The sequence below is a fragment of the Myodes glareolus genome, chromosome 17 (genome assembly GCF_982192425.1).
Source record: "Myodes glareolus chromosome 17, mMyoGla1.1, whole genome shotgun sequence".
In the NCBI taxonomy this organism is placed as follows: Eukaryota; Metazoa; Chordata; class Mammalia; order Rodentia; family Cricetidae; genus Myodes; species Myodes glareolus.
In genome coordinates, this window is record NC_142042.1 from 62847690 (window position 1) to 62874374 (window position 26685).

Consider the following 26685-nt stretch of genomic DNA (forward strand, 5'->3'; position numbering starts at 1 on the left):
TTGCTCCTTTTCATTATAAATCTTCATTAGAGTTACTACTAATAACCATAGGACAGAGTCTATATTAGACTGTTATGAGATTTCCTCTACCAAGGGAATTAATCTAAAACTCTTCACTTCAGCCTCAGGCAGACTTTTTGGACAAGGGCAAGCAGAAGCCATATTCTTACTAATATATCACAAGAATGATCTCTAGGCCACATATTAATATTCTCCCCTGAAAGCTCTTGATCCAGGCACACGGTTCAAAATGCACTCAGCACCACTGTCTTCCATCCTCCTACTAGGATGACCCATTAAACAGCACTTAAAGTATTCGACTCTTTTCTAATCCATAGTCCCAAGGGCCATATTTCTTTTTAAAAAAAAAAAAGAAAGAAAGAAAAAAAGGCATGGTCAGGCCTATCCCTGGTACCAAAGTTGTGTCTTAGTTGGGGTTTCTGAAGAGACAGCATGATCATGACAACTATTATTATTATTATTATTATTATTATTATTATTATTATTATTTTGGATTTTTGAGACAGGGTTTCTCTGTAGTTTTTGGTGCCTATTCTGGAACTAGCTCTTGTAGACCAAGCTGGCTTCGAGCTGACAGAGATCTGTCTGCCTCTGCCTCCGGAGTGCTGGGATTAAAGACATGCGACACCACCGCCCGACCACGGCAGCTCTTATAAAGGAAAACATTTAGTTGTGGTGACTTGCTTACCTACAGTTCAGAGGGTTAGTCCATTATTGTCATGGTGGGAAACAAGGCAGCATGCAGGCAGACATGGTGTTAGAGAAAGAACTGAGAGTTCCTAACTCATCTGTTTATATTTTGCTTGTTCTGTCTTTGATAAAAAACTACTTTATTTCACATACATAACTTATTTTATTTCATAGGCATTGGTGTTTTACCTATGTGTATGTCTGTGTGAGGGTGTTGGATCCCTTACAACTGGAGTTACAGACAGCTGTGAGCTGCTGTGTTGATGCTGGGGATTGAACCTGGGTCCTTTGGAAGATCAGCCAGTGCTCTTAATTACTAAGTCATCTCTCCAGCTTCCTATTCTGCCATTGTTTGTTTGTTTGTCTGTTTGTTTGTTTGTTTTGAGACAGGGTCTCTTATCCCTGGCTGACCTGTAACTCTGTGTATAGATCACACTACACAACTCACAGAGAGATCTTCCTGCCTCTGCCTCCTGAGTACTGAAATTAAAGGTGTGTGCCACCATGCCCAATTTGTTAGTTATGCCTTTTTATGGCAAAAAATTTGATGTTTATAATCATGGTGAATAGTATTTTTAATTTTAAATGGTATAAGAAACAAAATATCTGTTTTTTGCATTAATAATAAGTTTTCCCATGTTTACATATCATCTTAAATATTTTTTAAAAATTAATTTACTCTTATTTATGTGTTTGAGTATTCTGCTTGCATATATGTATGTTTACCATGTACATGCCTTCTGCCATGGAATCCAGAAGGCATCAGATCCCTAGGAACTGGAGTTACAGATGTTTGTGCGCCTCCATGTGGGTGACTGGGAATTGAACATGGGTCCTCTGCAAGAGCACCAAGTCCTCTTAACTTTTGAACTACTTCTCCAGCCCCTATCTTCAACTTCTTGTTAGAAATTTAGGCTGTTTTTAATTTTGGAATATTGTGAATAAAGCCACAATGAACCGTTGAGCTATAGTTATTTGTATAGCATATTTTCATTTCTTGTGGGTAAACAGAAGAATGGAATTGATAGAGTGTGTTGTAGTGGCACAAGAAATGAGTATGCTGTTGTATGCTCTTATCAGCAGTGTGTGAGAATTTTAGTTGTCCCACATCTTTGGTAAAACTTGGTGTCTTTTGTTGGTATGTTTGTTGCATGTAGATTAAAATGTGCAAGCCTGTCCATGTATGGCTTGCAGAGGCCATGGGAGGACGTTGAAATCTTACTTTATTGCTATGTGTGTTACTTGTTCTTTTGAGTCAGGGTCTCTCACTGAGCCAGAAGTTTGACCTTTGAACTAGGCTGACTGGTCAGGAGGCTTCCTGGGGTCTGCCTGTCTCCATCCTCCACTATTGGAATTACAGGCATTTGCAGCCATGCCTTGCTTTTTATGTGGGCTGGGATTTGAACTCAGGTTCTTATTCTTATATAGCAAGTGCTTTACCCACTGTGCCTTCTCAGTACTTTTGTCACTTAAAAGTTTAGCTCTTGAAGGCACATTGCCATTGTGTTTTAATGTATAAAGTTGAAAAGCATCTGATTGCTTACAATTATATGAATTTATTGTCTGTTTTTAAAGGACTGCTGCTGAGGGACTAATTCTCATTAAATTACTCTTGCATGTTATAGGGGTTCAAAATATATTGTGCTTATTGTGTGGGGATGGCTCCTTTCCCTGGTATGTATGTTGCTTTGTTATATTCCTACCCATTATGTTTCATTCCGTTCCACTCCCTTTAGTAGCAGGGTACAGACTCTATTTAGAACTTCTCTCCTTCTGGAAGTGTTAACATTAGCTCTGTAATTTCCTCAGCGGGCTAACTTTGGTTGACTTAAGTAGTAGTTGAAGCCACTTCCCTTAGCTAGCTAAAAGCTTCTCCACTGGAGTCAGAGTTGAACTCAAAGTAAAAAATGAGAATTTTCATTAAAATTATCAAGTGTATCTTTACAATGCTGAAAATACACAATTAATTTTAGTACTACTTAGATTCCCAGGGAATCTTTATTTATGAATTTCATTATAAAGCATTTTCTTATGAAAAGTTTCAGACACCAGGAAGTTGAATTTTAAAGGGTACCGCTATGCTTAGTATCTTTTAATAAAATGTATTTATTGTTTGTTTGTTTGACACAGGGTTTCTCTGTAGCTTTGGAACCTGTCCTGGAGCTAGCTCTTATAGACCAGGCTGGCCTCGAACTCACAGTGATCCACCTGCCTCTGCCTCCCAAGTGCTGAGTTTAAAGGGTGCGCCACCACCGCTCAGTTTATTTATTCTTAATTATATGAAAGTGTGTGTGTCTGTGTGTAAGCATATGTATAATTATGTCCTTGCATGTAAGTGTTCAGGGAAACCAAAAAAGGATTTTGGATCTCCAAGGAGCTAGAGTTACAGGCAACTGTAAGCTGCTGGATGTGGGTGCTGGGTTCTGAACCTGGGTCCTCTGCAAAAGCAGTGAGTGTTCTTGACTGCTGAGCCATCTCTCCAGCCCCTGTACCTACCCTCTTTATTCTCTTTGTTTTATTTGTTTAATCACCACATGTTGATTGAATTATTTTAATAGTTCATTTTGAAGATATGGGAAAGCATAGATTATTATGTCTTATCCAGCCTCAGATCTTTTTGTGTTGTTTGTGGAACTTGTGTGATTCTCTTTTGCTTATTTTGTGATCATTTATTTTCAGATGAATTTCTGATAGATTATGTTACAAAGAAAACAAGCAAGCAAAATTGGTGGAAGAGGTTTTATCATGATGGAGAACTCCATTCTGCCCGCCCCTTTGCCGGTGTGGATATCAGTTCTGATAACTTTATTGAGTGACCCTTGCTCTAGAGCCACAGCTCACTTTAGTTCTCATAGCCAGTTTATTAGCCGTAGGTGTTAATGCAACTATTTATATGAGTTGGGGAACTGAGGCATAGTGAGACCACATAAGTTTCCTAATACTAAGTAAGGGCTTTTTTGTTCAATGGTGTCATTGGTATTCAAGTCCCAAGCATGTCTAATTCCCCAGAGCACATGCTTTGAATCAGATGTCTGCACTGAAACTTCCCTTTTCTCCTTTGAATTTTTATGTCTCATGTTTGTACAAGTTTGGGGGCCATACTTAACTTGAATCTGGTTTAGTATTCTTGTGGAAAACAGTGTTATGAATACTTTAAAATATTTATTGTTTTTAAGTGTGAGTGTGCATGTGTATGAGTTTGGGTATGTGCATGTGATGGCCATTGCTCTCAGAGACCAGAGGTCATGTGCCTCTGGAGCTAGAGTTACAGGTGGTTGTGAGCCACATGATGTGGGTGTTGGGATTGAACTTAGTTTTCTGCAAGAGCAGTATACACTTGCACTTAATAGCTCAGCTGTCTCTTCAGCCCAGGACTTTTATGATTGTGAAGTCCTTGAAATTCCTGAGGAGGGAGGGCCCTGTTTCAGATCAGATGTCCTGGAGTTTTTTGCTGACTTCATTCTCTGGAGAATGAAAGAATTTCTTTCTTTGTATTAAGTTGAGGCATATCTACCATGTCTTCTGTAGTGGAGCCAGGTGGATGTGTTTAGTGTATGACACTAAACACTAGACGTTCTTTCCTGTTTTTTGCTGTCGCTTTCTTTTTGTGATGTTGGGGGTCGAATCTAGGGCTTATACAAGCTGGGCAGTGTTCTGCCACTGAACTGTATCTACGCCCTTTGACTGTACTTATTTTTACTGAAGCTTTTAGGATGTTAGCCTGTTGGAAGTCCATTCTTGATAACAAAGACAAGGAACTGAAGCTGCTCCCTTGGCTCTCTGCTGTCTATAACACTCACTAAGTTTTCCCTGCACTCTTTCCTGGATTTATTTATTTTTTTTTTGACACAGTCTCACTGACCTGGAACTTACTTTATAGAGCAAACTGGCCTTGAACTCACAAAGATCTGTCTGCTTGACTTTGCTTTTGGAGTCCTGGGATTAAAAGTGTGTTGTCGCTGCTGGGCAGTGGTGACGCACGCCTTTAATCCCAGCGCTCTGGAGGCAGAGGCAGGTGACCTCTGTGAGTTCAGTGCCAGCCTGGTCTACAAGAGCGAGTTTCAGGACAGGCTCCAAAGCTACAGAGAAACCCTATCTTGAGCCCTTCCCCCCCAAATAATAACAATGAAATAAAAACAACCTCTCCCCCCAAAAAAACATGTGTGTGCCACTGTGTGGCACAGTTTCAGGGAGAATTTTTGTGAGTGACTCGGGCAGTTCATTTGTGTGGACAGCTTGGTAAAGTTGTGTTTTGAAATCAGTAGGTTTTTTTTTTTTCTTTTTTCTTTTGGTTTTTCAAGACAGGGCTTTTAACTAGCTCTTGTAGATCAGGCTGGCCTCGAACTCACCAAGATTTGCTTACCTTTGCCTCCGAGTTCCAGGATTAAAGGTGTACATCTCTGATGCCCGATTCAAATCAGTATTTTTTAATTATTTTGGAGACCCACATAATCCTTTTTGAAACCAATGAAAGCTATGGAACTCCCCCCCCCCCGTACACACATACAAGATACATGATACAAATATACTTTTTAAAAAAATTTTTTTTAAACTTTATTTAACTTTATTTCATGCACATTGGTATAATGATGTCAGATTCTCTTGAACTGGAGCTATAGACAGTTGTGAGCTGCCATGTGGGTGCTGGGAATTGAACCTGGGTCCTCTGGAGGAGCAGTCAGTGCTCTTAACCACTGAGCCATCTCACCAGCCCCCCTACAAATATACTTTTATCTATAAATTTTGTAGCGTCACTAACTCCCAAGCCTATACAAAGTACTCCAAGACTGAGTGGGTGACACATGCCAGTAATGCCCACACTAGGGAAGCTGGAATAGCAGAACTCAAGTCAGGGTGTGGCAGATTGTCAGATCCTGTCTAGGAAAGCTGGGGAAATGTGTTCATTTCTCCATTGGAGGCCCTCATGCTCTTGGTTTCTTCTTTAATAAATCTTTGTTTGTTCTGCCAAAAAACAAACAAAAAAGCCCTTTAAAGGTTAAAAAAGCTACAACGGGGCTTTGGAGAGAGACCCTGTCTTACAAAACAAAAACAAACAAAAAACCAAAAAAAAAAAAAAAGGAAAAAAGAAAAAGAAAAAAAATTGGAGACTATAAAAAAGGGGTAAGATTTGAGGATAAACTTACAAAAAAATCTCGTTAGCATGTAGGATATTATGTTGTTCAGTCCCTGAGATGTCTTGTGTCTCCTATTTTATTGAGACATTAAAATGGAATTTGTGAAAAAGCTAAGGTTCTTAGGGACTCTATGCTGATTACTAACCTTTTCAATTTAGTTTTCTCTGAAGTACTAGCTAAAGAATAGATGAACTCCTTTGTCAACCCCTAAGTTTAGGTTTCAGTTTTTTTTTTCCCCCAAATGTCTTCAAGCACAGTGTGATGCCAGCCCCCAATCCTGATTGAGCCCAGCACACTCTCCACTGCTGAGCTGGACCCCTGCTCAGTTCTCTTTCCTCCTTGTTTGCATCTTCTTGTTTGGCTTTTCAAATGGTGCCATAGCTCCTGTTGCCCTGGAAGTAGAGACTCTTGCCTCTGCCTCCAGAACTGGGGTTATTTGGAAAGTGGGAATGTCATATTCTGGTTTCTCTTCAGATTCTGCAAATTGGTGCTTCCATCAGTAAAAGGACTGACTGTTTTCGGTTAAATTACTACTTTTAAGGGTTTGCTTGTAACTAGGATTTCAGTTTGAGAAATGTCAAGAGTTTTGAGGATCACAGACTTTTCTTTTTTTTTTCCTTTTGATAAAGTCTTGCCCTATAGCCTGGTCTCAGAATTGAGGCAATTCTCCTGCTTCAGCCTCCTGAGTGCTACAAATGTGCCCTACCATACACAGCTGAATTTACTTGTCAGGTTATTTTTTTTTTTCATTTTTTTAAAAAAAAAATTTATACTTTTTTTATTGATATTTATTGAGCTCTACATTTTTCTCTGCTTCCCTCCCTGCATCTCCCCTCCCCCCTTCAATCCTCTCCCAAGGTCCCCATGCTCCCAGTTTACTCAGGAGATCTTGTCTTTTTCTACTTTCTACTTCCCATGTAGATTAGATCTGTGTAAGTCTCTCTTAGTGTCCGCATTGTTGTCTAAATTCTCTGGGATTGTGGTTTGTAGGCTGGTTTTCTTTGCTTTATGTTTAAAAACCACCTATGAGTGAGTACACGTGGTAACTGTCTTTCTGTGTCTGGGTTACCTCACTCAAAATAATGTTTTCTAGCTCCATCCATTTTCCATTGCTCCATCCAGCAAAATTCAAGCTGTCGTTAATTTTTTCTGCTGTGTTGTACTCCATGGTGTAAATGTACCACATTTTCCTTATCCATTCTTCAGTCGAGGGGCATTTAGGTTTTTTCCAGGTTCTGGCTATGACAAACAAAGCTGCTATGAACATAGTTGAGCACATGTCCTTGTGGCACGACTGAGCATCCTTTGTATATATACCCAAAAGTGGTATTACTGGGTCTTGAGGAAGGTTGTTTCCTAATTTTCTGAGAAATCGTCACACTGACATCCAAAGGGGCTGTACCAGCTTATATTCCCACCAGCAATGCAGAAATGTTCCCTTTTCCCCACAATATCTCCAACATAAGTTGTCATCAGTGTTTTTGATCTTGGCCATTCTTACAGGTGTAAGATGGAATCTCAGAGTTGTTTTGCTTTGCATTTCTCTGATGACTAAGGATGTTGAACATTTCCTTAAGTGTCTTTCAGCCATTTTAGATTCCTCTGTTGAGAGTTCTCTGTTTAGGTCTGTACTCCATTTTTTTTATTAGATTATTTGATCTTTTAGTGTCCAATTTCTTGAGTTCTTTGTATATTTTGGAGATCAGACCTCTGTCTGATGTGGGGTTAGTGAAGATCTTTTCCCATTCTGTAGGCTGTCATTTTGTCTTGTTGACCGTGTCCTTTGCTTTACAGAAGCTTCTCAGTTTCAGGAGGTCCCATTTATTGTTTCTCTCATTGTCTGTGCTGCTGGGGTTCTATTTAGGAAGTGGTTCCCTGTGCCAATGCGTTCAAGTGTACTTCCCACTTTCTCTTCTGTAAGGTTCAGTGTGGCTGGCTTTATGTTGAGGTCTTTGATCCATTTGGACTTGAGTTTTGTGCATGGTGATAGATATGGGTCTATTTTCATTCTTCTACATGTTGATATCCAGTTATGCCAGCACCATTTGTTAAATATGCTTTCTTTTTTCCATTTGATATTTTTTTATTTTTTAAAAAATATTTATTTATTATGTATACAATATTCTGTCTGTGTGTATGCCTGCAGGCCAGACCTCATTACAGATGGTTGTGAACCACCATGTGGTTCCTGTGAATTGAACTCCCATTGTTTGGAAGAGCAAACAATGCTCTTAACCACTTAGCCCCCTCTCCAGCCCTCCATTTGATATTTTTTGCTTCTTTATCAAAGATGAGGTGTTCGAAGATGTGTGGATTGATATCCGGGTCTTCTATTTGGTTCCATTGGTCCTCCTGTCTGTTCTTATGCCAATACCAGGCTGTTTTCAGTACTGTAGCTCTGTAGTAGAGTTTGAAGTCAGGATTGTGATGCCTCCAGAAGTTTTTACTGTTTTGGCTATCCTGCGTTTTTTGCTTTTCCATATCAAGTTAAGTACCGTTCTTTCGAGTTCTTTGAAGAATTTTGATGGTCATTGTGTTGAACTTGCTAGATTGTTAAACTGAAAATAAGGGAGGAAGCTAGCTGAGGCCTCTCCTGTCTGCTGTTTATACACATGGATGTTTTAGATACCAGACTCCGACAGAGGTGAAGCCGTGACTGGGAACTGTGGAAGGCTTGTTACTAAACTTAGCATTCTTCCTTTTCAGGAAGGGAAAACCCTAAAGGTTTGGAACAGAACTGAGAAAAATAACCTAACTCTAAAGGGCAGATAAGCTTTAAATATGAAAGTAATAGAGGCCAGGTGTATTTTTCTGTCTCTTGTGAGAGCCATGGTAGGGCCCTCCAGGCCAGCTGCCCAGTGGTTTTTGCTGAGGTGGCTCATTAGGTCAGCATGCTGGGAAGGTTGTTCAGTTTTTGAGTGCTGTGAGACTCAGCATCTTTCTTGACAAAATTATTGTTCTTTCAATCTTACACTTTTTCTTATTTCAGTCTTGTGTACAAGTGAACAGGCAGGAAAATGAGTAGGTTGATTTACTGTATAACTGTAGGTGTGTGTTTCTTGGTTTGGGCAGATCATACAGAGTTTTAAGGGAAATGTATGGAGCAGAAAATGTGTAGATTGAATCCTGAGAGATTATCCAGACCAAAAAAAAAAAAAAAAGAGGAAAAAAAAGAGATTGTCCAAACTGACTGGAAGAACAAAAGAAGTTGGGTTATAGAGAAGTATTGCTCCTTTAAAAACCAAGAGATCAGTCGATATGCAGATTAATACTTTTTAAATAGCATGATAATAACTTGCTATAAAGAAAGATTAATTTAGCCAGGCTGTTGTGGTGCATGCCTTTAATCCTAGCACTCGGGAGGCAGAGGCAGAGAAGGATCTCTGTGAGTTCGAGGCCAGCCTGGTCTACAAGAGCTAGTTCTAGGACAGCCTCATAAGCTACAGAAACCCTGTCTCAAAAATCCAAAAGAAAAAAAAAAGAAAAATATTAATTTGAAGATATGTAGAAAATGAAAATATAATGTAAAAGAACTGTCTTGGGGATGGACACATGCGTACATGCGCACATACGTGCGCGCACACACACTTTAGTCTCTATATAGAGAAGGTTTTGGTTTTGGTTTTTCAGCTCCTGAGTGCTAGGGCTAAAGGCATAAACCACCACCCGACTAAGGGAAGTTTTTTAAAGAAAAATCCTGGGGCTGGAGAGATGGCTCACAGGTTAAGAGCATTGTCTGCTCTTCCAAAGGTCCTGAGTTCAATTCCCAGCAACCACATGGTGGCTCACATCCATCTGTAATGGGGTCTGGTGCCCTCTTCTGGCCTGCAGGCATACACACAGACAGAATATTATATACATAATAAATAAATAAATATTAAAAAAAAAGTCCTGGGATTGGAGATAAGACTTAGTGGTAGAGAGTGCATACTGCTCTTGTAGAGGACCCAAGTTTGGTTCCCAGTACCCATACTGGATGATTCATAACTGCCTGTAACTTTAGCTCCTGGAGTCTGGCTCTGCAGGTACCTGCACTTCCATGCACACACCCACACATACACATAATTAAAAATACTAAAAATAGATCTTAGAAATTTCCACCAGGTGTAGGTGAACAGTAAAAACGGGAGACTTGCCCACAGTGGTTGGTTGTGTTGTCCACGACTGGGTCAGATGAGGAAAGTAGACTGCTGAGCTGAAAGAGCTTCGCGGCCTCCCAGCAGCTTCGTCTTTGCTCTGTGCTCTCCTGACTCAAGCAATGTGTTGGATCTAGACTAGAGGAAGGCTAGGTCTCTGGCTGCTTGCATTTCCTCTCCCTGTTGTAAGTTCACCAACAGCTTTGCACTTCAGAGTCTGGAAAGACATTAACGACTTTCTGGAACCAGACGATTCTTTTGATTTTTGTGGTTCATACTGTGACGCTGGAGTGGGGACAGGAGGGTGGAGTTACAAAGTGTTTGGACCCTTCTGGTTTATGGGATTGTTTTTTTCCTTTTCCCCTTAGGAACGGCGTGAATGTTGAGGGAGCGACACACAAGCAGGTGGTGGACCTGATCCGAGCAGGAGAGAAGGAATTGATCTTGACAGTGTTGTCTGTACCTCCTCATGAGGCTGATAACCTAGATCCCAGTGACGACTCCTTGGGACAATCATTTTATGATTACACAGAAAAGCAAGCAGTGCCCATATCGGTCCCCACATACAAACATGTGGAGCAGAATGGTGAGAAGTTTGTGGTGAGTGTCAGCCCAGCTTGATCCTCAAAATTAGCTTTTATTTCCTTTACTCTCATGAATGTACTTCAAGCAGCAAAATAAAAGACTGCAACCTAGGTTAGTTTGTCTGTCAGGAAGTGAATTCACTTAGAGACGGTCTTGGCACTGATTGATTTATACAGGGATAACCTTCAGTAATGAAGAGTCCTATTTCTGCTTACATATGATTTCATCTATTTCCTAACAGTTTCAAGTTTGTATTCTGGTCTTTTATAAAAACACGTGAGTTTCTTTTGCCATATGTCTTTGCTAATTGTAGTCTGTTTTACTGTTGACTCTAGAGTTATAGACCGAGATTAATTTTGAAAGGTATCTTTGAAAATATTTGGATAAACAGAGGTTTGCCATTTTGAAACCTATGTATCTCTATACTCGTTCCTTTCCACATCTTGTTTCTTTCATTTCTTGGTGATGTCTATGTGCATGAATAACTCTTTAGTTTTTCCCCCATGGTCCTAACATACTCTTGACTGCAATTTCCGTGAGCTGTTCTACACATTTCTATTTTGTAGCTTTTATAGAGAAGTAGAACTCATCTTGAATTTTAGATGATATGTAACAGCCTGTTGCTGTTTGGTCTTCAAAACATAGTTGCTATTGATACTTCAGACTGTTTATTTTTCTCTTGGTTGTATTATGTTTTATTTGCCTTTGATTGTTTCAGAAATGTTGACATAGAAAGCATTAATTCTTTTATCCTTTGTGGAAATGCAGTGGGTTCTATTAGATATTGGCAAACAGACCACAGTGTTTAGAGATGTAGGGCTGGGAGTAGAGTTCAGGGGGTAGAGTGCTTAATATGTCAAAGTTCTGGGTTCAATACTCTATAAAATAAAATGCTGGTCTGCTGATTAAAGTTATCATCTCTGAAACTAGGATTTATGAACCACTAAATGCTGTGGAGTTCTTCCCAGTGGGCAGGTGAACCAAACATGGATGTTAACTGGGGATAATTGCACATGAGTTTTGTATCAGCATGATTTCTGTATTCTTAGAGCTATACACAAAGTTTAGAAATGAGACCTGGTTGGTTGTGGAACCTTTTGAGAATTACCTAGGGTTTTAGCAACTTCTGTAGCCTTGGGACAAGGAATGAAACTACTAATTGTTCTTCTGTAAAAGGTCGGTTTTATTAGGCAAATTTCTGTATGTTTAACCATTTATCTAGCTAGATGTCCAGTTTTATGATGTCAGTCTTTTATCTACTACCACAGTAAGGAGAGAATATTTTCATCACTCCCCAAATTTCTCTACTCTGTTTTGCAGTTATTTTTCCTTGTTAACCACTGATCGATTTTCTGTCTCTATATTTTGTTCTTTGTATTGACTGTCAGACACATGGAAACATATAATATGTGCTTGTATTAGCTGCTGTCAGACACATGGAAACATATAATATGTGCTTGTATTAGCTGCTGTTTTTGTTACTGCTACAAAATAACTGACAGAAATAAGCTGAGGAATTGAAGCTTTAGTTTGAGAGTGCTGTCGTGTTAGGGAAGGCATGGTGGCTGGAATTGTTCTAGTTGCGGTGATTGGGAGCGTTAACCAGTTAGTTACATTGCACCCATTCTCAGGAAGCCAGAAGAGATGAATGCTGGTCCTTAACTTGCTTTCTTCTTTTTACTTTTTTATTTAGCCTAGGAATGGTGCCCACATTCAGGGTAGTCCTTTCCTCCAGTTAAACTTCATTGAAAATGGAAGGTTATCTTTAAGGTAATTTTGTATCCAATCAGGTTAACAATAAAGATTAATTACTAGAGGCGCGCGCGCGCGCGTGTGTGTGTGTGTGTGTGTGTGTGTGTGTGTGTGTGTGTGTGTGTGCAAGCATGTGAGCATGTACATGTAGAGGTTTGAGGTCATCATCCTTTTCTCAGTTACTTTCCAGCTCTGTTATTATTAATTTTTAGATTATTTGTGTGTTGGGATGAAGTATGGATGAAGGTATGCATGGGTGTGTGGAGGTCAGAACAATTAGTGGGAATTGGGTCTCTCCTTCTACCATGTGAGTTTCAGGGATTGAACTCAGGTCATCAGGCTTTGTGGCAAGCAACCCTATCAGCTGAGTCATCTCACTGACCCTCTACCTTATAAGAAACTGGCAGAGCTGACAAGATAGCCCAGTGGTCAAGAGTGCTTGCTGCACAGCCATGAAGCCCTGAGTTTAGAGTCCAGCACCTATCGAACAAACCATATACGGTTTCTTGTTCACCTGTAACTCTAGCACATTAGAAGGCAGACAGGTCTATTACTAGAACTTACTGGCTTTGCCTCTGACTAACAAGGCAGAAAGTGATGGAGGATGACATTCAGCGCCCTCTGTTGTCTGTACACCCACATTACACAGGTCCACACGCAGGGACACACACTCTGACATCCACTGCACACACACAAATTCTTGTCAGACTTGGATTGGAGGTGTAGCTCAGTGAGGGGGAACTATGCCGAGCTTAAATGAAGCTCTGAGTTCAGTCCCTAGTACCACAGAAACCTGGTGGAATAGAATATGCCTGTGATCTCAGCACACAGGAGCCAGGAACAGGAGGATCAGTAGTTCAAGGTCATTCTCGGCACACAGTAAGTTTGAGGCCATTCTTTAGGAGACCTTTTTTCAAAAACTCAAGACAAACTGACAAACTGCTTTTCAAAATACCTTTGTCATATTTCCATTCTCATTTGCAGTAAAGAATTGTAGTTTTTCTGTAACCTCAATATGTGGTATTTTAATACTTTTTTCCCCAGGTTGGGACTGGCCATGTGTCCTTGGGTGACATTTAATTCGTGGTGGTTTTGCCTTAGTCTCCCAAGTGCTACCTGACCCCCCCCCTTTTGTCCTTTGTTTTTTTTTTTTTGCTCATGCTGGGGTCTGAACCCAGGGTGTTGTATATGCTAAGCATAGTTTTTCCCCCTGAGTTACATCCTTGAATTTAATCTTTTTTACACTTACTCAGCTTTTTGAAAGATTTACTTTTGTTATTTTTGAGATGGTGGCCAGAAGGAAGAGAGAGAGAGTGTGTGTGTATATGTTGTGTCTGTGTGCCACTGTTGAGGCCAGAGGTGTCAGATCCCCCTAGAGTTGGTTGTGAGCTTCTAGATGGAAACAAACATGGGTCCTCTTTAAGAGCAGTACATTCTTTCAGCCATGGAGCAGTCTTAGCAGTTCCTATTACCTGTGTGTGTGTGTGTGTGTGTGTGTGTGTGTGTGTGTGTGTGTGTCTGTGTGAGTGTATGCCATCTGTTTGTAGGTGCCTGCAGAGGTGAGAGGAGGGTGTTAGATCCCTGGAGCTGGAATGATAAGTGGTTGTGAGCTGCCTGGTATGGTCCTTTGCAAGAGCAGCACGTGGACTTAACTACTGAGCTACTTCCCAGCCCCCACTATGGGCATTCTTGTAGGTACAGTGGTATCTCAAATTGATTTATCTGTGACTAACTGACATTCATCTGTTTCATTGGTGTGAAGATTCTGTTAATTTTTTGTCCACTTAAAATTTTGAGTTGTTTTATTATTTTGTTAATAAGAATTTATTATCTGTAATGGATGTAAATTCTCTAGATGTTTTGTATTTCTCCCATCTGTGGCTTGCCCTTTTATTTTTTTTTAGAGTATTTTAAAGAACAAAAGTTAGAAGTTTTAATGAAGCCCACTCTGCCACATTTTAATTATTGGTAATGCAATTCATGCCTTAATAAAGCGTCTTAACTCCAGAATGCCAGCCCTCCGCCCTGCGGCTCTCTTCAGCAGGGTCTTACCACAGAGCTAGTTTGGCCTTGAACTCATGATCAGGCTCCTGCCTTAGTCTTCTGAGAGCTGAGGCTACAGCTATATACTACCACACTTGGCTGTATTACCCTGCTATCTTATAAAAGCTTTAGGCCGGGTGGTGGTGACGCATGCCTTTAATCCCAGCACGTAGGAGGCAGAGGCAGGAGGATCTTTGTGAGTTTGGGGCCATCCTGGTCTACAAGAGCTAGTTCCAGGACAGGCTCCAAAGTTACAGAGAAACCCTGTCTCCAAAAAAAAAAAAAATTTAGAGTTATTTTAACTATTTTTAATAATGTATATATAACATAAACTATAATTGTTTATGTAAATTTTATTTAGTTTGGTGGTATTTAGAGTGTTTATAGATTGTGCTGCTGTGATCAATTTTACATTTTTACTACTTTGATACATTACACCCTATAGCTGTCATCCCTTTAAGCCTTCATCTTCCTCCAGCTCCAGGTCATGCTAGTCTACTTCCTGTCCTATAAATTGACATATACTGAACATTTCATATACATGGAATCATATGGGATTTTTGTGTGTGACTTGCTTCTTTCATTTAGCTGTTTTCAAGGCTTACCTGTATTGTATTATTAACCTATATTTTATTTTAATTTTCATTAGCATTCCATGACTTGGTATACTTATTAGTCAGGGTTTTCTGAATGAACAGAACTATAATATTTTATATAGTATGTATCCTATTATAATATATATTTATACGTGTGTATGTATAGCTATATAGCCCCTTTTAACGTATGTATGTGTGTTTTATGTGTGTGTGTGTGTGTGTGTGTGGTGCGCGCGCGCGTGTGTGTGATTTATTAGACTGGCTTACAGGATGTAGTCTGGGTTGTCAACAGTGGCTGTCTCACAATGGAAAGGCTGAAAATCCAGTAGCTATTTTGTTCATAAGGCTGATGTCTCTGCAGTCCCAGTTTGGTGCAGGAGCCCTACAGGATTCCTGGAGAGCTGCTAGTCTTCAGTCTACATTTACAAAAGACAACACTCTCTTCTTCTATGTCTGTTTTTGGTGGTGGTGTGTAGTACGGATAATAAAAACCCAGAGACAGACATTGGGGTTCAACCTGAAGATCAGAAAAGCAAAGTAGCCAGCACTGGCTCTTAACTTTACCTTGAACCATAAATGGGTAATCATCTCTCCTCGAATCAATCCTCAGATTGAAACTGAGTTGAGAGCTGTCTTCAGTTTTATATTCCTCTTTAGTGCTGGGACTAAAGGCGTGCACTGCCACCACCACAGCCCGGCCTCTGTGGCTAACTAGTGTGGCTGCTGGGATTAAAGGTGTGTGCCACCACTGCCTGGCCTGTATGGCTGACTAGTTTGGCTGCTTTGCACTGATCTTCAGGCAAACTTTATTTATTAAAGCACAAATAATATACCACTATATTTCCCCTTTTTGTCTAAAATAAAAAAAGAAGGGTATAACTAATATAAGAAAACTATATACAATAAGTACAATAACTGTATACAATATGTATGATCTTCAGGCAAACTTAATTAAAACACAAATAATATACCCCTATACTTCCCCCTTTTTGTCTAAAATAAAAAAGAAGGCTATGACTAATATAAGAAAAACTATATGCAATAAGTACAATAACTATATACAATATGTACAGGCAATAAATACATCAACAATGTCTAGTTCATTTGCATTTGACAAATGGAGAGAAAACACTCCATTATCAATCCTATCTTGATGATTAGGTCCAAAGTCTTGTGCCTGATTTACTTTCTATCATAACTTGCTTTCTGTGTCTGATAAATAAGGAAAATTATAACTATCTAGTCTTCAGTCAACTCCCTCAGAGACCCAAGAAGGAAATAATATTAACTGAGTAAGCAAGAAGTGTGAACAAGAGACTTCCAAAAAAATATGAGAAATGATAGAAACAGGTGGCTGCCTGGACAGTTACCCAGAGTTCCTCTGCAATGTTGTGGCATCTTTCTTTGGCCTGCAGGCCTAGAATATTTGACAGATTTTTCTGTGAAGCAGGATATTCTGAAGGGCTGTTCCACCTTTTTCTTGACAATATTTGACAGTCATTTTCTTTTGTGTTCTGCTTGTTTAATCAGGGCAGCATACTGTCAGTCGAGGCAAGGGTATTTTGCCCATTTTGCTACCAAGAAAGTAAACTCCATGTGGAGTTTCTTTGATGCCCATTATCTTCTCTAAAGTAGATTGGTGCTGCTAGGAGAAAAAAAAAGAACTTGTGTTATTAAAACATTTTAAATGCCATATTTTGTAGATCTCTGAAGTGTTTGAAAGTGACCTGTCTATCTAAAATATATTTTTGTTTGACCTTGAAAACATACCTACTCCCAGCACTCGGGAGGCAGAGGCAGGTGGATCTCTGTGAGTTCGAGGCCATCCTGGTCTACAGAGCTAGTTCCAGGACAGGCTGTAAAGCTACAGAGAAACTCTGTCTCAACAAAACAAAACAAAACAAAACAAAACAAAACAAAAAAACCCAAAAAACAAAAAATATACCTAAATAACTGCAAGTTCAATTATAATAGGTGATTAATTACTAGCTTGCAATTTCTTATTATTCTAAACAGTGGATAATAATAATTTTCAAGGACTCAGAATTTGCATTATATTGTTAAATGAGTTATATAGGTACAATACCTTGAACGAGAGTAGAAATGTATGTACAAAACAATGTATGTTCTAACAAAATTAATCTCAAATTTGTATCTGTATACACAGTTTGTATACAATATACAAAAGTCCAGTCCAATGTAAAACGTTTAAAACTAGTAGTTGCTTTCTAAAAGTAGATTCAGTAATCTACCCTTTTATCTTGTCATATCTGTATTTCCCCATTTTGCTTTTCAGAGTAGATTCAGTAATCTACCCTTTTATCCTGTCATATCTATATCCCTTTTTTTCTTTTCAAAACAAGAACTCTGAATCTAATCTCTTTTGCTCAACTTTCCTCCTGGCTGTAACCAATAGCAGCTGGTAACCAACCCCCCTAACCAATGACAAATATCCATAACCTGTTGAATGACTAAAAACCACCCATCCCACCTCTTAGGAATGTGGACGTCATAATCTTAAATTTACTTCCTGCTCTCTGGGGTGGGCAGTGATGTTATCTTTAGGGGATCCTGAAAAGAAAAATTTGGGTTAAGTGTCAAGTCCTTGGAGAGGTATCATTTGTTGTCCAGTCTTTGTGTAATGGCAAAGTATAGGGCTCATCTCAAGTCCTGGCTAGAGTAATCTGTTAGGCTGGATCATCTCAGTTAGTCACCTTGAAATTGTTCTGAGCAGTTTGTAGTCCAAAGCTGATCTTTAGGTGGTGTTTTTAAGCTTAGTGGTGTTATCATAGTCCTGGAGGAATTGTCATTGTGGGGCCCTATTCTCCTTTTAGAGACTTTAAAGATCTCTGTTAGGTTTGCTCATGGTTCACTGCAGAAAACTGATAAGAGACTCAAACCCAAAATCATGTACAGGAAGGTAGATGAAACCTTTTTCTAGAATTAATTAGTACTCTATATGACCATTAATATGATAAAAGTGTATGTGTATACACACACACACACACAAATCTTTTAAAATGCATACATTAAGAAAAGCTGTTAAAGAGCCAATATAAAGCCAAAGGATTATGAGATTAGTGGCAATAAAATAGTCATTAAATTTTTTTCTTCTGTCCCATATCAGGTGGCTGTTCTGACATGAGACAGAGATTTTGGATTTAACTTTAATAAGCACGCTTGGGTTTAGAGAAGGAGAGAACCACACTCCAACTCCAAAGTCAGCTTTAATCTTTCTTTAATTGGTTGGGACTACAAAGACCATTTGCATTATATGTTTATATACACACATTTGGGAAGATTTATAAAATGTTATACTGTTGAAAATGTGATATACCAATAGGCCAATTTATTCTTTTCCTTGAGACATTTTTTCTAGATGATTTGTCCTTTTTTTTTTTTTAAGATGTCTCATTTGTCCATTGGTCTTCAGATTTCTTAGCTGGCTCTCTTTATTCTCCTGAAAAGACAGAAACAAAACCTCTCCCCAATCCTAATTTTGGGGAGATTCTCTTTTGGCAAGTTATATGTGATCAAATGAAAAGCATTTGTTAGTTTTTTTTAAATATTTATTTATTTATATTTTATGTACATTGTTGTTTTGCCTTAAGTGTTGGGTCTCCTGGAACTAGAATTACAGACAGTTGTGAGCTGCCATGTGGCTGCTGGGAATTGAATCTGGGTCCTCTGGAAGAGCAGTCAGTGCTCTTAACCACTGAGCCATCTCACTAGCCCCAGAAGGGAAGCAATGGTTCCACTGGGGCTCAAACCCAGGACCTTCTGAGTATAAAGCAGACGTGATAACCGCTACACTATGGAACCACGTGCCATTTGTTAGTTTTATAGTTTAGTTTAGATTAAATGGCCATGGTGCTTAATGAACTATTGTCTCTTGTTCAAATTGAATTTTTATCAATTTTGATGGTATGCATAGCTCTCCTCCTGTGGAAACAAAGCAAAACCCCTTCCTCAACATAACACATGTCCTTTTATCCATTTTGAGGTAGGCACATCTTTAAAGTATATTGGCTGATCTAATTCTGTAGTTTTTCTATTATCCAATGTTTCTCCACAGCTGTTGTTCCTTTCTTACCAACATTTAGAAAATTCAAAGTTAATAAAGCTTTATGCAAACTGTTTCTGGGAGTACTTATCATCCCTTTCTGTTTATTTAACATATCCTTCAGAGTTTGAGTTGATCTTTCTATAACTGCCTGCCCTGTAGGATTGTGTGGTATACTTGTAATGTACTTCATATTATAATAACTATAAAAAATGTTTCACTTTTTTAGAGACATATACTGGACCATTGTCTGTCTTTATTTTTGGCCATGATGGCCATAATTTCTAGCAAATGTGTGATTACCAAATTAGCCATTTCCAAACGCAAAGCAGTTGCCCATTGAAAACCTGACTAAGTACTAATGGTGTGGTGTACATATTTTAGCTTTCTAAATTCTGCAAAATGAACATACCCATATGCCAGATTTCATTCTTTTGAGTACCATTTAGGTTTCTTTCTGCAGGTAGTGGTGTTTGGTTGTGCAGAGAACTAGTTAGACATTTCCTTATAATTTCTTTGGCTTGTTGCCACATAATGGAAGTCTTTTTTTAAACCTTTGCTATTAACATGATGTTTTTTATGAAATTCTGAGGCCTTCAGCACATTTCCATTCAATAATTGATTGATTTCTGTCTTACCATGTGCTACAGGACCTGGTAGACCTGTATGGAATTGGATGTGTGCTATGTATATGGGATGATTCCTATTCCTGATTTTTATCTTGTAACTGAATAAATAATAAGGCCAATTCTGTGTCAGCTGGTATAAATTTAGCAGTTTTGATATACAAAACATCTCTTTCTGCATATTGTGAATCGGTAACTATGTTGAGAGATTTTTTAAAGTTCCTCAGTACCGTGAGAATTGTGTATAATTCTGACTTTTGGACAGAGTCATAAGGGCTTTGATCCACTTTACTCAAGTTTTTTGATTTGCAAACTGCCTTTCCTGATTTATTTGCATCAGTATAGAATGTAGGGGCTCTAGTTATTGGTGTGTCCTGTACAACATAAAGTAGGATCCAGTTTGTTCTCTTCATAAGTTGAATTCTCTTGCTTTTGGAATAGTTATTTTTAATCTCTCCCAAAGAATTACTACAAGCTCTTTGCCAGGGTTTACTTTCTTCCCATAATTTGTCAATTTCATCATTATTGAAAGGTACTATAATTTCTGCTAGGTCTATTCGTGCTAATTGATGAAGTCTCAGTTTTCCTTTTAATTAACTTGGAGATCTTTTCTACATAAATTTTAATTTTTTTACTCAGCTTATGTGATAAAAAGATCCATTCTAAAATAATATCTTCCCTCTGCATTAAAATTCCTGTAGGGGAATGTTTGGAGGGTAATATAATAATACCAGAATATAGTTAGATTTGGATCCACATGTACTTTCTGTAATTTCTCTTCAATCAAAGCCAATTCTTTCTCAGCTTCAGCTGATGATTCCCTGGGGTTATTTAAGTCCTTGTCACTATCTAAGGAAGTCATTAATAGTCTGCATTCAGTCTCTCCTAATTTCTTTTTAATTTTTAAAAAATATTTATTTATTATGTATACAATGTTCTTTCTGCGTGTATGCCTGAAGGCCAGAGGAGGGCACCAGACCTCATTACAGATGGTTGTGAGCCACCATGTGGTTGCTGGGAATTGAACTCAGGACCTTTGGAAGAGCAGGCAATGCTTTTAACTGCTGAGCCATCTCTCCAGACCCCTAATTTTTTTTTTTTTTTTTTTTTTTTTTTTTGGAGACAAGGTTTCTCTGTAGCTTTGGTGCCTGTCCCAGAACTAGCTCTTGTAGACCAGGCTGGCCTTGAACTCACAGAACACTTCTTGACTCTGCCTCCCGAGCGCTGGGATTAAAGGCATGCGCCACCATTGCCCAGCTCCTAATTTGCCCCTTTTGGGGTCCTTTTTTTGTTTTGTTTTGTTTTCTCTGTGTAGCCCTGGCTGTCCTGGAACTCACTATGTAAACCAGGCTGGCTTTGAACTCACAGAGATTCTCCTGCCTCTGCCTCCCAAGTGCCACTACCACCTGGCATGGGTCTAATTTTTTATAAACCTATTGTATAACCTAAAAAATTGTATTTTTTCAGGAGCAAGTTGTAATCCCCAACAAGGCAAAAATTTTCTTCTTTAAACATTCTTTCTAAAGATTCTACATTTGAATCAGATAACAAAATGTCATCCATATAATTGAAAGCTATAGATTGAGGAAATTGCTTCCATATCATTTCCAATGGTTGACTTATAAAATATTGGCACAGGGAGGGGCTGTTTAATATTCCTCATGGAAGAACCTTCTATTGCTATCTCTTAGTAGGCTGAGATAAGTAGGCACTGTGAAGGCAAATTTTTCTCTTGTCTTTTTCTTGTAAAGGTATAGTGAAGAAACAGTCTTTTAAATCAATAACCATAAGAGGGATACCTTAGGTAATAGAGAAGGCAAAGGAATGCCAGACTGTAGAGAGCCCGTTGGCTGAATCATCTTATTAACAGCTCTTAAATCTGTTACCATTCTCCATTTTCCAGATTTCTTTTTAACAACAAATATAAATTACAAGGACTGGTTGATTCTTTGATATGCTGAGCATCTAGTTGTTCCTGTACCAGTTGTCCTAAAGCCTGCAGTTTCTCTATTGTTAAAGGTCATTGCTTAACCCATACAGGTTTGTCTGTCAACCATTTTAAAGGTAGGGCTGTTGGTGTCTTTGAATCAGCAGCTGTAGTGCCCTGTTCTTGTACAACCTGAATGGTCAGTGACTGTTATTTATAATATCTTGTAATATTTTTTCCAGACACATAAGTTAATTTATAGTTTGTTTCTAAGATTGAGGGAATGTTGGATCTGAGTATTCCATTGCTTTAACAAATCATGTCCCCACAAATTCATTGCTGTATTGGCCACATATGGTTTTAATATTCCTCTCTGTCCTCTGGCCCTATACATTCGACCCATCTCATGCTCTGCTTTACCTGAGATAAAGTTCCAGTCCCTAAAAACTGAACATTTACATCTCGAAGTGGCAACTTGGATGCCAAGATTCTGATGAAATTACTGTTACATCTGCACCTGTGTCTATCAGACCTTCAATGACAAATTCATTTATTCGTATTTTTAATTTTGGTCTTTGTGCATTTATAGAAGTTTGCCAAAATACTCACTTCATGGTTTCTCCTGAATTTGTTCTTTCTTCTACAGTTGTTTTACTACTATACAGAGCAGTATGATTCTTAAAATAGGCATTATGTTTTTAATTATTCTGAGAAGGTGTTTTCTTCATGCTAACAGGAAATGACTGAACCGAATTTGGCATAGGGACCTGCAAGAGGCTCCTCACAGAGTTTCCCAATGGCAAAGGGTTACCTTGAATATTTCTCTTTGACCTACATTCATTAGTCCAGTGCCTGCCTTTGCCTTACCTTCTGCATAACACAGAAGGGAAGAGCATTCTGAATGGATTATTCTTGGGAAAAGCATTGTTTCTAGAAACACCATGTCTAACAGTCCCTTTTAAGGTGACCTTGTTTCCCACAATTATAATATGATATTTCTATTTTTCCTTAGACCTCTGGAAATCTATCCATGCATTTTCATGGTCAAGAGAGTCAATATTAATTATATCTTGAATCCATTCCTCCAAAGGTATTGATCTTGCCTTTAATGGCCTAATTATCCTTTTGCATAGAGAGTTGGCATTTTCTTTTTATTTATTTATTTATTTATATTTTCTGTATGAGTGCTCTGCAGGCCAGAAGAGGCTATTAGATCCTATTATAGATGGTTGTGAGCTACCATGTGTTGCTGGGAATTGAACTCAGGTTATCTGGAAGAGCAGCCAGTGTTCTTACTCACTGAGCCACCTCTCCAGCCCTCGAGAGTTGGCATTTTCAAAAGCCAGAGATTTAATTATTATTTTCTAGCTTCTGAATTTGGTATCATTCTATTTGCTGCTGAAGTCACTCTTTGTAAGAAATCAGTAAAGGCTTCCTTTGGGCCCTGTATAACTTTAATAAATGACTCATTTTCTCCCCTATTTCTCCAATTTTGTCCCAAGCATTCAAAGCTGATGCACAGCATAAACCCAGGGTGTGGTCACCGTCTACAGCCTGACTTTCTATAGTAGCATAATTTCCTTTTCCAGGAATTTGATCTTGGGAGATTTCCCTACCTCTAGTTTCACTCTATTGTTTAATAATCTTAACCTCTTCTCTTATCTAGGTACTCCATTGTAATTGTGTTCCTGGTTCTAAAACACCTTTAACCAATTCCATCTAGTCTTTAGGGATAATTCTATTATAAACTGGCCACAAGTTTAACATTTGTTTCACAAAAGGTGAATGCATGCCATCTGAGACTGTTGCTTCCTTGAATCTCCTTAAATCTAACATTTAAATCTAACAGGGGTCCAGCTAGCTGTAACAGGCTGGTTGTCTGAAAAACCTTAGCTGTTCCTCTCTATTATTAAATGCAATGCTGAAATTGGTTCTCCATTAAATTTCTCTCTCTGGATTTGAATATCTCTGTGATCTATTTTATTAGGTTTTTCTAAGGCCTGTATCTTAGCACTCAGATTAACCAACTTTTTAATGATAAAACAAAAATGATAAAGTTGATAATGTTTACAGTTGACATTACATAAATCTTATTTAATTAGATATCATCTCATTTAATCATCCCATTTTCAAACTGTCCAGTGTATTATCATACAAAGACCCAAATCCCTTAGTTGTAACGGTGTTTCCCATTTTTTATGTGGGGGGGAAAAACTCTCCCTTTTAAATAATTCCTCCCTTTAATTTAATTTAATTTAAATTCCCAATTGTCTTAATGAAATTTTCCAACAATGTTGTTGAAGATGTGAGGCTTGTTGTGTAGAACAGTACAAGCCTGACTGGATTTCAAGGCAGCTACCTAGTTTGACAGGATGCTGAGAAGGGAGTTCAGGGAGAGCCTTCCAAGTGACAAAAAAAGAAAAACCTAGCCATTAGGGTAATGACTCCAGCAGCGTGTAGTTCTGGCCTAAGCCAGTGTCTGTAAAGCCACAGGCAGAAGGCTTTTTCATGAATTTATACCCCAAATGTTGGCACCAAATGTAGCACAAATAATAAAAACCCAGAGGCAGACATTGAGGTTCAACCTGAAGATCGGAAAAGCAAAGCAGGGCCTGTGCAGGGTGAATGAAATGTTCACAGGACTGGACCCATCAAGCTGCCTAGGGGCAACTACTTTGCTGCTTCATAAGGCTCAGGTATAGAAGGCTCAGGATGGCAGTAGGAGCTGGGTAGGGATGGGTGAGTGCAATGTAATTACAATCTAATGAACAGTGATAATTATAACTGGGCCCAAACTGGGCCCAGGGCCTGTGTTGGTTGCAATCTGTTTGCCAGCAAATGTTTCAGGTATCCATGGAGATAGCTAGGACCCTCCTACTTACCTTTTTTTTCTTTCTTTTCATTTTCTTTCTTTCTTTCTTTCTTTCTTTCTTTCTTTCTTTCTTTCTTTCTTTCTTTCTTTCTTTTTTCCTACACAGAGACCCTTTTGGCTCAGGGTTAATCTTGAGAGATAAGATAGATACTGGAAGCTAGAGAGATAACTCAGAGATTAAGAGCATTGCTTGCTCCCCAGAGGTCGTAAGTTCAATTCCCAAGCAACCCCGTGGTGGCTCACAAGCTGGCTTTGAAGTTATCACTTTGCCTTCTGAGTGCTGAGATTAAAGATGTGTACCATCCATATTCTGCCCCTTTTAAAAATATATATCATATCCTGCCCTGTAAATATATAAATATATAATTTTTGTTTGTGTGTTCTCATGGAGGCCAGAAGAGCGCATTGAATCCTCTGTTCCTGGAGTTAACAGCAGTTTTGAGCACCCGGCTCGAGTCCTGGGAACCAGCTCCCAGCCCCTTCATTTCAAGACCATTGTACATGTCTGTGCTGTCCAGTGTCTCTGTCATGTGCTGTGCGCTGCTTTCCAATTAGGTTGTCCAGCTGCTTCCTGGGGCAGGACGCAGTAGCTGTGCTTCAAACAGCACCAAGGTTCTTTTATCTATTTTTAATCAGATAGCCAGTTGTTTCTGCAACTTGTTTAGAAGAGAATATGCTTTCCCCCATTGAAGTATTCCAGCATTATTGTTGAGAATCAGTTGATAAATATGCAGGGTTTTTTTCTGGGTTTGTTTCTCTTTCATTGGCTGTTTATATTTGGACATTTCAACTTTTACATTATTTTAGGGTTGTTCTCAACTAAGTGGTTTTCCCTCGAGAATGAACCATGTCCTAATTTTGATAGTAATTTTGAATAGTATCCTGGATACTGTGAATGTTACATGTGTAGATTCTGGGTTCTCTGGTATTCTTCTGACTTACCTGCTTTGCCCATTGAGTCATCTCCTCAGCCCCTGCACCTGCCACACATCATTCAAAGATAAATTAGTCCGAAATACATGTGTGTTTATTCACAGAAGAGATTCCCATCTCTGGCTTTTATTCCAGGCGTCTTTATTGCCTATTCCTATGGCAGCCACAGTTGCTTAGGAGTCTTTTCCCATTCAAGCCAAGATGATGTTAGATTTTCTTTTGGAGGTTTTGTTGTTAAGAGATGGGGTCTCAATATGTAGTTCTGTACTACCCCAAACTCTTGGCTCAAATAATCCTCCTGCCTCCGCCTCCTAAACAGATGGGATTGTAGGTTCATGTCATCCATCTGAACTTCTTTCAGAGTTGTAATTCTCCAAGTTGTGCTACTTGGCTACTGATGTCCATTGTAGCACAAAGCCCTAAAAGCAGGTAATCATCCTGACCCTGTGTCTTCAGGTTTCTGTAGCTGTGATAGAACACTGTGACCAAAAGTAACTTGATGAGGCAAAGGTTCATTTTGTCTTACAACCCTTAGGTCCCAGTCCATCACCGAGGGAAGTCAGGACAGGAACTTAAAAGCTGGGAACATGGAGGAATGCTCCTGATGGCTTGCCCCAGCCTGTTTTCTTACACACTCAGGACTGCCTGCCCAGGGCAGACACTATCCACTGTGAGCACACACTCAGGACTGCCTGCCCAGGGCAGACACTATCCACTGTGAGCTAGGTTTTCCTACATCAGTCATTAATCATGGAAATGCCCCACAGACTTACCTTAGGCCAGTTTTATGGAGGCATTTTCTCAATTAAGAGTCCCTTTTCCCAGATATGTCTAGGTTTGTGTCAATTTGACAATAAACTAGCCAGGACAGTTGACCCCTTGTCAATTTGATGCACAGACACATCAGTTGTTAAGGTCATAAAACTTTCTTTCCTTGATGATCCCGAAGATTTTATATTAACATCAATGCCACAATATGAAACATTCCAACTTTGAAACACTCTACAGTCATTACATTTTCAGTTTCTTTAAAACACGCAGCTTCAACTGGGCAGTGGCGGCACACCTTTAATCCCAGTGCTAGGGAGGCAGAGGCATGAGGATATCTGAGTTTGAGGACAGCCTGGTCTACACAGAAAAACCTGTCTCGAGAAATCAAAGCAACAACAACAAAAATTTGTTTCTCTGAAATATCCATAGTCTCTCTAAAATAACCACAATCTCAGTAAAATTCCTAAATCTCTTAGCTGTGGTCTTCTGTAAAATTAAAAAATGAGCTGGGCGGTGGTGGTGCACGCCTTTAATC

At 39.0% G+C, this 26685-nt stretch overlaps 1 protein-coding gene and 1 non-coding gene across 3 annotated transcripts in view; one reads left to right on the forward strand and one right to left on the reverse strand.

Moving 5' to 3' along the window:
- Snx27 (sorting nexin 27) overlaps nt 1-26685 on the forward strand; it is an 83066-nt gene that overhangs the window by 14284 nt on the left and 42097 nt on the right. For both annotated transcript variants that reach the window (XM_085678010.2, XM_048427927.3), the window contains exon 2: nt 10351-10582. In XM_085678010.2, the coding sequence (XP_085534136.1) occupies nt 10351-10582 (232 nt within the window). The remainder of the gene's footprint in view (nt 1-10350; nt 10583-26685) is intronic.
- On the reverse strand, nt 18708-18780 carry Trnai-uau (transfer RNA isoleucine (anticodon UAU)). The gene has a single exon. It is a non-coding gene; the product is annotated as a tRNA-Ile (tRNA).